Source organism: Chiloscyllium plagiosum, unplaced genomic scaffold (assembly GCF_037043375.1).
Source record: "Chiloscyllium plagiosum isolate Xiang-an unplaced genomic scaffold, Cpla_swu_hap1 HiC_scaffold_24, whole genome shotgun sequence".
Lineage (NCBI taxonomy): Eukaryota > Metazoa > Chordata > Chondrichthyes > Orectolobiformes > Hemiscylliidae > Chiloscyllium > Chiloscyllium plagiosum.
Genome location: NW_028270162.1, coordinates 5,072,057 through 5,085,497, shown reverse-complemented (window position 1 = coordinate 5,085,497; position 13,441 = coordinate 5,072,057). Strand labels below are relative to the sequence as shown.

At 46.3% G+C, this 13,441-nt stretch overlaps 1 protein-coding gene across 4 annotated transcripts in view; it reads right to left on the bottom strand.

Annotated features, from left to right (window-relative positions):
• ulk1b (unc-51 like autophagy activating kinase 1) overlaps positions 1 to 13,441 on the bottom strand; it is a 99,334-nt gene that overhangs the window by 76,028 nt on the left and 9,865 nt on the right. For all 4 annotated transcript variants that reach the window (XM_087999861.1, XM_087999860.1, XM_087999859.1 and 1 more), the window contains exons 4-5: positions 1,486 to 1,518; positions 676 to 712 (exon numbers count right to left, since the gene is read on the bottom strand). In XM_087999861.1, the coding sequence (XP_087855987.1) occupies positions 676 to 712; positions 1,486 to 1,518 (70 nt within the window). The remainder of the gene's footprint in view (positions 1 to 675; positions 713 to 1,485; positions 1,519 to 13,441) is intronic.

Sequence of the window (13,441 nt, the reverse complement as noted above, 5' to 3'; positions counted from 1 at the left end):
GGTGTGTGCTGAGATTTTAGGTATTTAGATTCAGAGGGAAAGGAAGGATCAGTCGGCTCACTATCCAGTGTCTCCCTGCAAGTTGCAAGGTGTAGATGTGAGTGAGGAGAGAATTGTGTTGGGTTCAGACTCTCAGGGGGGCCATCCCTACCGATGCCTGAGAAGGTGCAGATGTGCTGCCTTTCAACTACTGCAGTCATTGGGGTGCAGGGACACCCACAGTGCCCTTAGGGAGGGGATTCCAGGAGTTTGACCCAGTGACGTTCAAGGAACAGTGATCTATTTCCAAGTCGGAACGGTGAGAGGCGTGGAGGGGACTTTGTAGTTTGCTGTCTTGTTTGAATCCGTGATTCAAGCCAGTCCTATCTAAAAGGCCGAGGGCAGCAGCTAGGTGGGAACACCACCTGCACGACACACTTTTGCTGTCTATGGGAGTTTGCTGTGCTCATTTCCTATATTACAACAGCAAGTCCACAAGTACTTCATTGGTCGATAACGTGATTAGAGACAGTGGGATGGTGGGAAAGGTCTTTGTTCTGCCTTTTTCAGGAGGTGAACCTCTCAATCACCCCTCAGGGTGAACACAATTCTACTCTCCCGAGTAAATCCAGCCAGACGTAACAGCCATGATCATTGCCTGCCACTCTACTGAAGCGATCTTTATGGTAGACTTACAGTGGAGATAATCAGCAAGGTCGCCCCCATTACAGTACTGGAAAAGACAAAAACACAAAAGGCTCAGTGAGTAAAGCTCTATTTGTGGTTATCCAAATCCAACATTGTTTATCAGCTGTAGCATCATGTGAAAATAGACAGCATGGCGCAGACCCAGTGCATGACCAGGATTTTGGCATCTGCCATTCGCTGTCAACTCTAAATCACGTTTAACAGTAAAGCTGTGTCTGGTAACGTCACTGAGGCTGTTGGTCATACAGTGTATTGTGGAAGTTCAGGAAAAGTCCAGGCACTGCCTGCCCCCAGCCCGGCTATGGCTACTGCTATGGACCTGAGGAGAATCTGTTCTCAAATCCAGCTCTTCAGGGTGGCACGATGGCTCAGTGGTTGGCACTCCTGCCTCACAGCGCAAGGGACCCAGGTTCGATTCCAGCCTCGGGTGACTGTCTGTGTAGAGTTTGCACATGCTCCCCATGTCTGCGTGGGTGTGCTCTGGGTTCTCCAGTTTCCTCCCACAATCCGAAGATGCGCAGGTTAGGGTAGATTGGCCATGGGAAATGTAATATCTGGGCCTGTGCAGGCTGGGTGGGTTGGCCATGGAAACTCAGGGTTACAGGGATGGGGTGGTCTGGGAGAGATGTTCTTTGGAAGGTTGATGTGGACTCAATGGTCTCTTTCCGCACTGTAGGGATTCTAAATACATGGTATCTGGGATGGGCAGCTGTTAGCCTTGGAGCAATAATTCCTGAAAATTAACCTTTCCCTGCTGACCCCCCCACCGGCGTAGCCAGTGCCTACTATATAACTCACCTCCATCACCAGATAAACAGAATTTGCCATCTCCTGTAAAATGGAAAGATGACGATTAGAAATAGCAACGTTTTCATACATTATATTTGTGCGTAAGATGCCAATATCTGGTTCACAAGCCTTTCTGGCTGTGGTTTTTAAATGGTTTGCCTATTTCCCATTGTAAAACTGCTATGTCTATATTTTCCATTCATCATGGTAATGTCAACTGTCACAACGTAGTTACACACTCTGACCATTAGGCTGGTGCCTTGGATTAAGACCATAACACCCATAAGGAACAGGAAGAGAAGGTGGCCATTCAGCCCCTCAAGGTAAAAACAAATGACTGCAGATGCTGGAAACCAGATTCTGAATTAGTGGTGCTGGAAGAGCACAGCAGTTCAGGCAGCATCCAAGGAGCTTCGAAATCGACATTTCGGGCAAAAGCCCTTCATCAGGAATAAAGCCTTTATTCCTGATAAAGGGCTTTTGCCCGAAACGTCGATTTCGAAGCTCCTTGGATGCTGCCTGAACTGCTGTGCTCTTCCAGCACCACTAATTCAGAATTCAGCCCCTCAAGCCATTCAGCCCCACCATTCAACAGGATTGTCACTGATCTGACGTTCCTCATGTCCAATTTCCTGCTTTAACCTGCGAAGTTCCTTTCTCTCTTTCTAATCATGTTGACCATCTTGTGTGTAGAAAAATCAAATGTCATTCATGAAATGTCCTTGCACAACATCACTGTCAAGTAAAGTTTACAAAAAGTTATAAATCATCCAATTTGTTTGTTTTCAGTTTTGAACATTGTTGGGGCGGGGGGGGGGGGGGACCTTTGGTTGGGTTGCTAACCAACTCCTACCATTCACTACCTGTCTACTGATTTTTTTGTTAAATTAATTTGAGAAAAAGGCGATGTGCAAATTCTACATTTGTTGCCTGTTCCTAGTTAGACTTGTGAGTGTGGTGGTCAGTGAGCATCTTGAATGTAATGAAGCAGCTTGCTTGGCTATTTCAGAGGGCACCTGAGAAATCAGCCACACATAGGCCAGAACGGGAAAGGCTGGCAGATTTCCTTCCCTCTGGGTAAAGATAAAGGTAATGTCAGAGGCTTTCTGGAGAAGCTCCACTATGTTGATCCTGGATTTGGAGGGACTCTCTTGCGAGGGGAGGTTGAGTAGGTTGGGGGTTTGGGTTTGTGGCCATCCTGCCACAGTCTCAAAGGGAAGACTGTGCAAGGTTACAAAAAGGAGATGGGAAAATGACACTTAGTCACCAGAGAGAGACAGCACAGACACGGCACAATGGGTTAATGACCTCCCTCTTGCATGGGTACAATTTGGTGATGGGGAAGGTGGCAGAACCATCAATGACCACCCCCCTCCCCTCTTATCAGGAGAGTTGGAGTTGGTTGGGCCTGTACTCATTAGAATTTGAAAGAATGAGAGGTGACCTCAGTGAAACACAAGTTTATTTAGGGAGTTGACAGGCTGGATACAGACAGGTTGACAGCCTAGGACCAGATGGCATCATCTCAGAGTAAGGAGTCCCATATTAAAGACAATGATGAGGAGGAATTCCTTCTCTCCAAGGGGAGTGAATCTGTGGAATTAATTAGCGTGGGGAACTGCCCAGACTGGGTCATTAACTGTGTTTAAGGCCGAGATTGACAGATTTTTATTCAGGAAGGGAACCCGAGGTGATGGGGAGTGCAGGATGAGCAGATCAGCCTTGACTGCACTAACCCTACGGCAGCAAAGAACTCGATGGGTCAAATGGCCTACTTATGCTCCCACATCGCATTACCCTCTGGTCTTTACAGTGACATTAACTGGCTGCCAGATGGGGGCTAATTGAATTAAATACAAAAAACAGATGCCTTTGTTAGACTACGTGATCTCAAGACATGCACGTGAACTTTCACCTTTCTGTGGGTTTGGCAGTAACATGATAAGAGGAAGAGCTTTAGGAAGGTGTGACTAATTGCCTCTCTTTGTTACTGATTGCTGGCGGTTGTTATACATGTGGGGAGTTTGTACCTGCAGAGCCTAAGAACCACTGCTGATTAAAATTAATTCTTGAAGCTGCAATGATGGAATGGTAGAGTCCGGATACAGTTTGTCAGTATTTTTTACTGGATGAGCTCTAGCCTATACAATGCTGACGATCACAGCATATACGTGCTGAAATAAGGACAAGGAGAGAGGACTGTATAACCCTCCCCACTGGCACTTTTCTCAGGAACCAAACCATGTCTTGCCCCGGCTGATCGAAGTCAGAGATAGGAAAGGGGTGCAGGGGCTGGACGGGGTTACAGAGATAGGGAGGGGGTGTAGGGGCTGGAGGAGGTTACACAGATAGGGAGGGGGTGTAGGGGCTGGACGGGGTTACAGAGATAGGGAGGGGGTGTAGGGGCTGGAGGAGGAGACAGTGATAGGGAAGGGGTGTAGGGGCTGGAGGAGGTGACAGAGATAGGGAGGGAGTGTAGGGGGTTACAGAGATAGGGAGGGGGTGTAGGGGCTGGAGGAGGTTACACAGATAGGGAGGGGGTGTAGGGGCTGGACGGGGTTACAGAGATAGGGAGGGGGTGTAGGGGCTGGAGGAGGAGACAGTGATAGGGAAGGGGTGTAGGGGCTGGAGGAGGTGACAGAGATAGGGAGGGGGTGTAGGGGGTTACAGAGATAGGGAGGGGGTGTAGGGGATGGAGGGGGTGTAGGGGCTGGAGGGGGTTACAGAGATAGGGAGGGGGTGTATGGGCTGGAGGAGGTGACAGAGATGGGGGGGGTGTAGGGGGTTACAGAGATAGGGAGGGGGTCTAGGGGATGGAGGGGGTGTAGGAGCTGGAGGGGTTACAGAGATAGGGAGGGGGTGTAGGTGCTGGAGTGGGTTACAGAGTTAGGGAGGGGGTGTAGGGGCTGGAGAGGTGACAGAGATAGGGAGGGGGTGTAGGGGGTTACAGAGATAGGAAAGGGGTGCAGGGGCTGGAAGGGGTTACAGAGATAGGGAGGGGGTGTAGGGGCTGGAGCGGGTTACAGAGAGAGGGAGGGGTGTAGGGGCTGGAGGAGGTGACAGAGATAGGGAGGGGGTGTAGGGGGTTACAGAGATAGGGAGGGGATGTAGGGGCTGGAGGGGGTTACAGAGATAGGGAGGGGGTTTATGGGCTGGAGGGGAGGTTAAAATAATACCATGTTAAAACCATCCACTGGGTTGATATTACATTTGAAAGTGAAATGTCTCTTGCTTCACCATCTTTAATTAAGTTTACTGCCTACTCTACACACAGCACCCAAAGCCAGGCACAGCTTTCACTGTCGTCTCTTTTGAATTTGGACAGGTATGTGGGTAGGACAGGGATATGGACCAAACGCATGGAAATGGGACTAGTTTAATTTGGGAAACCTGGTTGACATGGATGAGTTGAACCAAAGGGTCTATTTCTGTGCTTTATGACTCTGTGTGGGCTAGACCGGTTAAGGATGGCAGATTTCCTTCACTGATGGACATGTCGGCCCGTGTTCTATTCATAAACTCTCTTTGCCAGTTGATTAAAAACTGATTTTTAAAACGACATTGTACAGAGATTAGAGCATTTTCAAAATCAATCAGTGGTCAGCATTGTTGCAACAGTACAGACAGATTACAAAATCCTCATGATGTAATCTCAATGATGCTGCTCCAAGACTGAGATAAGAGGAAGTGAGGAGGCATGTTTGTGGTATGAGCAAGCAGGGAATTGTTGGGCCGAATGGCATATTCTTGTGCTGAATATAATGTTCATTTCTAAGTTGCCACAGATTTGGTTTAGATATTTAACTAATACAAACAAACCTCGAGTTCCAATGTTATCAAGAAGATTGGAGGGGTCTTTCTTTCCCACAGTATCAGAGAGAAATGTTCTGATAACAGCCCTAACTTACTGATCTACCTAACTCAGAGTAAAGCAAAACCAGTTACACAAAGCAGGACAATAGTTCAGGGAGCCTAAATGTCAAAAGAATTAAAACTTGGGCAAGGTACCAAGAAAAGGCTGTGAACTACCTCTCTGAAAGGTATAAACTAGTCCCATTTGTCTGCGTTTAGCCCCTCTCCCTCGAAGCTTTTCCTATCCACATGGGAGCAACATTCCAATTAAGGTTTCGTTGTTAAGTAACTTGAGATCAAGCAGGATCTCACTGGATAGTAGACATGGCTTGAGGAGCTGAATGGTCTCCGCCCTTCCCGAAGTGGATCGGAGACATTGAGATTAGTAACCTGATGTTCCATCCTCCAAAATTAATTAATGTCAATTAACAGAGGCTTTAGAACGCTTTATCACACCTCCCACAGAGACTTTGGCCATTCCAACCTCACTTTATGATACAATCATAGAGTATTTATTACACAGAAGAAGACCATTTTAGCTCATTGTGTCAGTGTTGGCTCTATGCACGAACAATTTCACTGGTCCCACTCAGTCACCCTCTCTCTGGCTCCGCACAATTTGTTTCTCTTCAGTTGCTCCACCCTTTGGAAAGCGATGTTGAGCCTGTATCTAGCACCCTACACTGGAATCCCAAAGCACATTATCGCAATCTTCTGACATTGTGAATTAAATTCTCCTCATTTTCAAATCCTTCGGTAGCCACCAGTAATTCCCATCAGTTTTACAATCAAACAATGTCAAATTGCTTAGCCCAGCTCTCAAAGCTCTGGGGTTCTCTCCTTAAAACTCTTTAACCCTTTCACTCTTTCTTCCTTTGACTTATCTCTTTGATCAAGTTTTTATATAATGCAATGCTCATCATTTCTCCTTATGTGTTTATGTTCTTTGGTAACTCTCCAGTAAAGTACCTGGAATGCTTTTATAACTTTGATGACAATGTTCAACACATTTCATGGCTCCTCAGATACTAAAGCAGTCCATGTTCATATGCAGCAAGGTCTGGATAATATCTAGGCTAGGGCTGACAAGAGGCAAGAAATATCTGAGCCACACAAATGCCTAGCCATGCCAATTGCCAACAGGAGAGAATCGAACCACAGCTCTTTGTCATTCAATGGTGTTACCAGCACTGAAACCCCCACTATCAACATTGTAGGGATTACCATTGACCAGAAACTGAACTAGACTCACTACATAAATTACAAGAGCAGGTCAGAGGCTGGGAATACTGCAGTGAGTAACTCACCTTCTGACTCCGCAAAGCCTGTCCATCATCGACAAGACACAAGTTAGGAGTGTAATGGAATACTCCCCACTAGTCTGGATGGTGCAACCCTAACAACACTCAAGAAGCTTGATACCATCCAGGACAAAGCAGTCCAGTGGGTTGGCATCACGCCCACAAATAGCCACTCTGCTCAATAGCAGCAGTGTGTACCATCTACAAGTTGCACTGCAGAAATTCACCAAAGATGCTTAGAGAGCACCTTCCAAACCCAAGACCATTCCATATAGAAAGACAAGGGCAGCAGATCCATGGGAACACCACCCCCTGCAAGTTCCCCTCCGAGCCACTCACCATATTGCCGTTCCTCCACAGTGGCTGGGTCAAAATCCTGGAATTCTCTCCCTCAGGGCATTATGGATCTGAACATGGACTGCAGAGGTTCAAGAAGGTGGCTCAGCCCATCTTCTCAAGGGAGCAACTAGGGATGGGCAATAAATGCTGGCACCAGCGACAACCATACCCCAGGAATTAATTTTAAGGAGTTTCTATATAATTGCAGGTTGTTTTTTATCTGACATCAGTGGGGTTGGGGATACAGTACAGGTATTGGCCGCAGACGGGAATATGATTCATAAGGATTTTATTTTATGTGGCTGAAGAGACTGTAAAGCATATATTGGGATTATGAAAGCACTGTTGTGGTGCTGCAGTAGTGTCCCTACCTCTGGGCCAAGAGGTCCAGGTTGAAGTCCCATCTGCTCCAGAGGTGTGCAATAGCACCTTTGAACAGGGTGGTTAAAAATCTCTTCCAGGTTTACAATCATCACAGGGCCGCTACTGTTTGATGATGGAGTGCAGTAGACTGTGGGAGTGGGGACTTTCCCACCATTAAGCAAACAGGTTGTCAGTTCAGGGAGAGGGAGGGGAATGTGGTGCAGGCTACAACCTCCATTTGTTCAGCTGGCTTTTCCCAGGTCATACAGTCAGCAGTGAGAGTGCAGTTCCCTCGCTTGTCACCAGCCAGAAATAAAACACCAGGCCATTGTTCGAACAAAAATTACACACAAACCATCTGGCTCAGCCCGGACAGTCACAATGTTTTCTGATCACTTCCAGGGGAGTATAGATAAACAGCTTGTGGGTGTGGTTGACTTGAGGTCAAAGATCTTCCTCAGTGTGAGAGCCACCATGGCCTGCAATATCAAAGTAAACACAGCCTCTGTATGTTTGCTCTCATCTCAGGGCCTACGAACCCAAAGTATCGCACTCTCACCTACTGCTATAACAAGGTTGTGGAGTCAAATCCTGCTCCTGAAATTTGAGCCCAACATTTATGCTGACACACATACAATAGCACAGAAGCCAAAACATCCCCACTGTGCTGGCTAATATTTACCACTCAACCAACATCACTATGAACAGATGGTCTGTCAATTGTTAAAAAAAAATTACAGGGTGTTGGAATCGCAGGCAAAGTCTGCATTTATTCTCCATCCCCCAATTACCCTTGAAGCGAGTGGCTTATTAGGGCCATTTCAGAGGGCAGTTTAAGGGTCAAGCACATTGCTGTGGGTCTGGAGTCACATATAGGCCAGACCAGGTAAGGATGACAGATCTGAAAATGTGTTGCTGGAAACGCGCAGCAGGTCAGGCAGCATCCAAGGAGCAGGAGAATCGACGTTTCGGGCATGAGCCCTTCTTCAGGAATTCCTGAAGAAGGGCTCATGCCCGAAACGTCGATTCTCCTGCTCCTTGGATGCTGCTTGGCCTGCTGCGCTTTTCCAGCAACACAATTTCAGATCTGACCTCCAGCATCTGCAGTCCTCACTTTCTCCAAGGATGACAGATCTCCTTCTTAAAAGTGCGTCAGTGACCCAGAAGGGGTTTTATTTTATTCCGGGAACTTCCTGGGCACTGTTACTGAAATTTTATTGAAATTCTTCAGTGTCCATGTGAGGATTTGAATTAATGTTTCTGGATTGATAGTCTAGGCCTTTGGATTACCAGTCCATTTCTTTTTATTATCACATTGGGATCTTATGGAATGATTTGCCCCTCCCTGAAGATGGCGAGATGTGGAAATAACTCACTGGGTTTGTCCTGAACAGAATCTTTTTCTTACCAACTCAGTACTAGGAGAGAATCTCCACGGGTAACCTTTGTGACTTGCCAAAGTAAAAGCCCTTCAGTGGTCAATTAATGGCTGCTTGAAGGTCTCAGGTTACAATCTCTTCACTCTTCTCCTTCACACTCACTCTCTCTCTGCCACTGCATCTATCAAGGTACATGTTCTACCACTCCCACTGTCGTTGACAATGTCTTCTTCCTTCACCCACTCTCACACACTGAATTGCCCCATCCCACTGACCCTGCATGGTCTCTGTGCTGCCTACTCACACACTCCAGACACCTCACCACTCCCTTTCCCCCATCGGCACTAAAGCTAATAGCCGTGCCAGACTCTCGCATCTCACTCAATCTTTCCCCTTCCCTTATTCAACCTAGCTTCCTCTGCACACAGCCAAGAGTCACATGCTGCAGTATTCCTAGCCTCTGAGTATTGATGGGTGAGTACTAGAGATTTGATCGACGGAATTCTGGTGCTGTCAGTCCCCTGTGATTAGGTGGGCACCCACCATCTCCCCATCAAAACCCCCCAGATGCAGCACAGGCTGGAAGCTTGTGGCTTAAGCAATTGAAAGGAATTCATGCCAAGGATGAGCAGCTGTGAAGGCGAGACTGCGGATCCTACGCCTTCAACCCTCCCCCAAGTGAACAATCACAAACATCAGACAATTAACAAATGTCTCCTGAACTTTCAATGGCATTTAGTCAGGCCCAGAAAACAAACAACAAGCAATTACAGATTGAAACCAAATTACAATCATCTTCTCTGCATGTAGATGGACCATGTTCCATCATGTACGTAGCAAATTATTACACAGAATACAAGAGCAATTGTAAGTCACAATAGAGGGAGACACAAAGATGGCAAGTATAATCACAGCTTAAGCTTATCTGTATTAGAACAGCTTAAAGGACACATTCAGAGCTACAGGAAATCCAGGTCATTTGAAGTCTGCTTAGAATAGGTTCCTTAGAATAAGTTTAGAAGTAAAGAAAGAAGCTTTCCATTCCAAATGCAGCTAAGACTTTGTTTATAACCTACTTTTAGTTTGAGGAGTTGACAGTGGATGGGTTACAATTTTGTGAAATGGATAAATTGCCAAGATAGTGAGCCATGATCTCACAGGGAGCTACATGGGGCTCTTGAGCTTTTACAAAACCAAAGGAACGAAACACAAACAATGCCTATCTGCTTTTACTTTGTTAAAGTCTTGCTTCACAAAAAGAAACAAATCAAACTCAATTTAATTGGAAACAAAACCAGAAATTGCTGGAAAAGTTCAGTAGATCTGCAGTGTCTGTGAAGTGAAATCAGAGTTAATGTTTCGGGTCCAGTGACCTTTCCTCAGAACTTTCTTTCTAATTCTGAGGAAGGGTCACTGGACCTGAAACATTAACTCTGATTTTTCTCCACAGATGCTGCCAGATCTGCTGAGCTTTTCCAGCAATTTCTGGTTTTGTGTCTAATTTACAGCATCCACAGTTCTTTCGGTTTTTAAACTCAATTTAATATGGAGCTGGATAAGGGAATCTGGTGGAGGGAGTGGATGTTTGTGAATATGCTGCCAATCCAGCGGGGGCTGCTTTGGCCTGGATGGTGTCGAGCTTTGAGTGTTGTTGGAGCTGCACCCTTTCGGCTGGGGGTTGGGGTGGTTGGGTTGGGGCACGTTGGGGGCGAGGTGGTGGCATTTGTAGGTGTGAAGGAGCACTGTAAAGGACAAGAGACAGTAAAGGCAAAGAAGCTTAGCGAGGGAATTCCTGGATTGCTGGAGGAAGGGCAAAGGCCAATGTTCAGAACGAGCCAGAGATGGAGAAATAGAGAGGTCTGAGAGTGGTCTGGGACTCAACAGGCTTAGAGGGTCGGTGGAGCAGTATTGCAGGGGGAGATGCAGGTCGGAGGGATGAGAATTTGAAATGAAGGTACTGATGGAGTGAGCAGGAAACACAGGTTCACGCTGAGGGGGTGTGTTTAAACGACATCGGCAGTGTCAATGTTGGAGTGACTGCCCTGACAAGTGAAGATTTAGGAAACATTTGCGAGGGGCAGCTCCTTTCGTCTCAGTACAGGTAATTTTTCCAATTTAAATCACACTTAGATATTGCATCGGAGGTGAGCAACTGCAAACCATAGAGAACAGAACAGTGCAACACAGAAACAGGCTGTTCAATCCGTCATGTCGGCATAGATCATGGTGAAAGGTTTGATTCCACATGCTATCGCACAACTGACACTTGGCTGAATACTGCTGGCTGCTGAAGAGGGAGTGTATCCATCATACTCAGCTCCTTAGAGCAATAAAGACTGAGAAACAGTGAATGGCCAGTGCTTTATGAGACAGTTTCCACACACTGGAATGTGACACTAAGAAACCAGGAACAGAGCATGAACCCGGCCCTAAGCACAAGGCTCTGATAAGGACAGATACTGGTTTGGTTAAAGACAATCTAAATCTACCTTCGATATTAATATTAGCCCTAATCCATTGCTGTGACACATCTCCCAAATATTTGGGCCTTGAGGCCAGGCCTCCAGGTCCAGACGTAGGACCACTGCCACTGCACCACAAAAACACTTATCTTAAAGATGTGAAAGAATTTGATAATTAATGAAAACTGTCCACAACCAATGAATTACTTTCGGAGTGCATTTCCGGTTGTAAACTAGGAGAAGTGAAAGCCAACTTGAATGCAACAAAGCACCATTAACACAATTAATAATCTGTTTTAATAATGTAGGTAAGAGACAACTTGTATCCAGGACATTAGTGGATACAGTCCTGCTCTCCTTTGAATGATTTGAAGGGATTTATTTTACATCGACACAACAGTGCGGCACTCCCTCAGCACTGACCCTCCGACAGTGCGGCACTCCCTCAGCACTGACCCTCCGACAGTGTGGCACTCCCTCAGTACAGACCCTTCAACAGTGCGATGTTCCCTCAGCGCTGACCCTCCGACAGTGCGGTGTTCTGTCAGTACCGAACCTCCGACAGTGCTGCATTCCCTCAGCACTGACACTCTGACAGTGCTGTACTCCCTTGGCACTGACCGTCCAACAGTGTGGCACTCCCTCAGCACTGACCCTCCGACAGTGCAGCACTCCCTCAGCACTGACCCTCCGACAGTGTGGCACTCCCTCAGCACTGACCCTCCGACAGTGTGGCACTCCCTCAGCACTGACCCTCCGACAGTGTGGCACTCCCTCAGCACTGACACTCCGACAGTGTGGCGCTGCCTCAGCACTGACCCTCTAACATAATGGCACTCCCTCAGCACTGACCCTCTGACAGTATGGCAGTAATTGAAATTCTAGGATACTTCAGGAGTTAAGTTATGAGGAGAGATTATACAAACCAGTCCTAGAATCTAGAAGGTTAAGGGGTGATCTGACTGAAATCTTCAAGATATTAACCAGAAAAGACAGGGTCAGATAAAGAGAAACTATTTCCACTGGTTAGGGCTTCGAGAACTAAGGGCACAGTCTGAGAATGAGGGCCAGAGCGTTCAGGAGAGATGTTAGGAAGCACTTCGACACACAAAGGGTGGGAGAGGTTTGGAATTCTCTTCCACAAACTGCAGTGGATGCTGGATCATTTTAAATCTAAGATAGATACATCTTTGTTCAGTGAAGGGATATGGGCCAAAGGCAGGTATATGGAGCTAGGCCACAGATCAGCCATGTTCTGAGTAGTAGAACAAGCTTGAGCAGCTAAATGGGGTCTACTCCTATTCCCACGTTCCTTACCTGAAGATAGAATTTAATTCACAGCACAGAAATTTAACTAAACAGGTAGCAAATTCTAATTTTACTTGGAGCTTTAACAAGTTATAGATTGGAGAATTCAGCACCATTTTCCTTGGGTGACAGATAGCTGACAGCAGATCGGACAGAGGTACACAACTTCATGAGGGATCCAGACAGAGAAAAAAATGGCCAAAAGATGCAAACAATAGGAGTGCAGCAGAAAGTGTAGGTCATTTCAATCTACATATTGATGGGCAAACCACATTGGCAGTACTGCAAGGAACACAAAAGCAGACTGGAAGAGCTTCCATGTGTATGCAAAATGAAAAAAGATTATTAAAGTCAAATGTAGATCCCTCACTGTCTGAGTCAGGAGAATCGATAATAGAGAACAAAGAAATGACAGAGCAGTTAAATAACTAGCTTTGTTCCGTCTTCAAGGAAGAAGACAGAAAAGAACTGGCCAGAAATGCCAATCAAATAAAGGTCTTTTGTGCAGAAGAATTGAAGGAAATTAGTGCTTGTTAAAAGGTAGTGATGGAGAAACCAACATGGCTGAAAACTGACAAATGCCCAGGACCTGAAAATCCACATCATTGGGCAGAAAAGGAGGTGGGAGTGGGAATAATGCATGTGTTAGTTGCTGTCTTCCAGAGTTCTGCAGATTTGGGGCAGCAAGTGTAACCCCACTGTCTAAAAAAGGAGGGAGATAGAAACCAGAAAATTACAGACCCCTTAGCCCGATATCAGTCATAAGGCCGGTGCTGTCATCTATTATAAAGCATGTGATAATATTACATTTAAAAAATATCAACAGTATTACACAAAGTCAACATGGATTTATAAAATGGAAATCATGTTTGACAGATCCACTGGAATTTATTGAGGATGTGTCTGTGCCATAGGCCTCATGACTCATGAGGGACAGCCAGTGTTTGTGGTGTATGTGAAT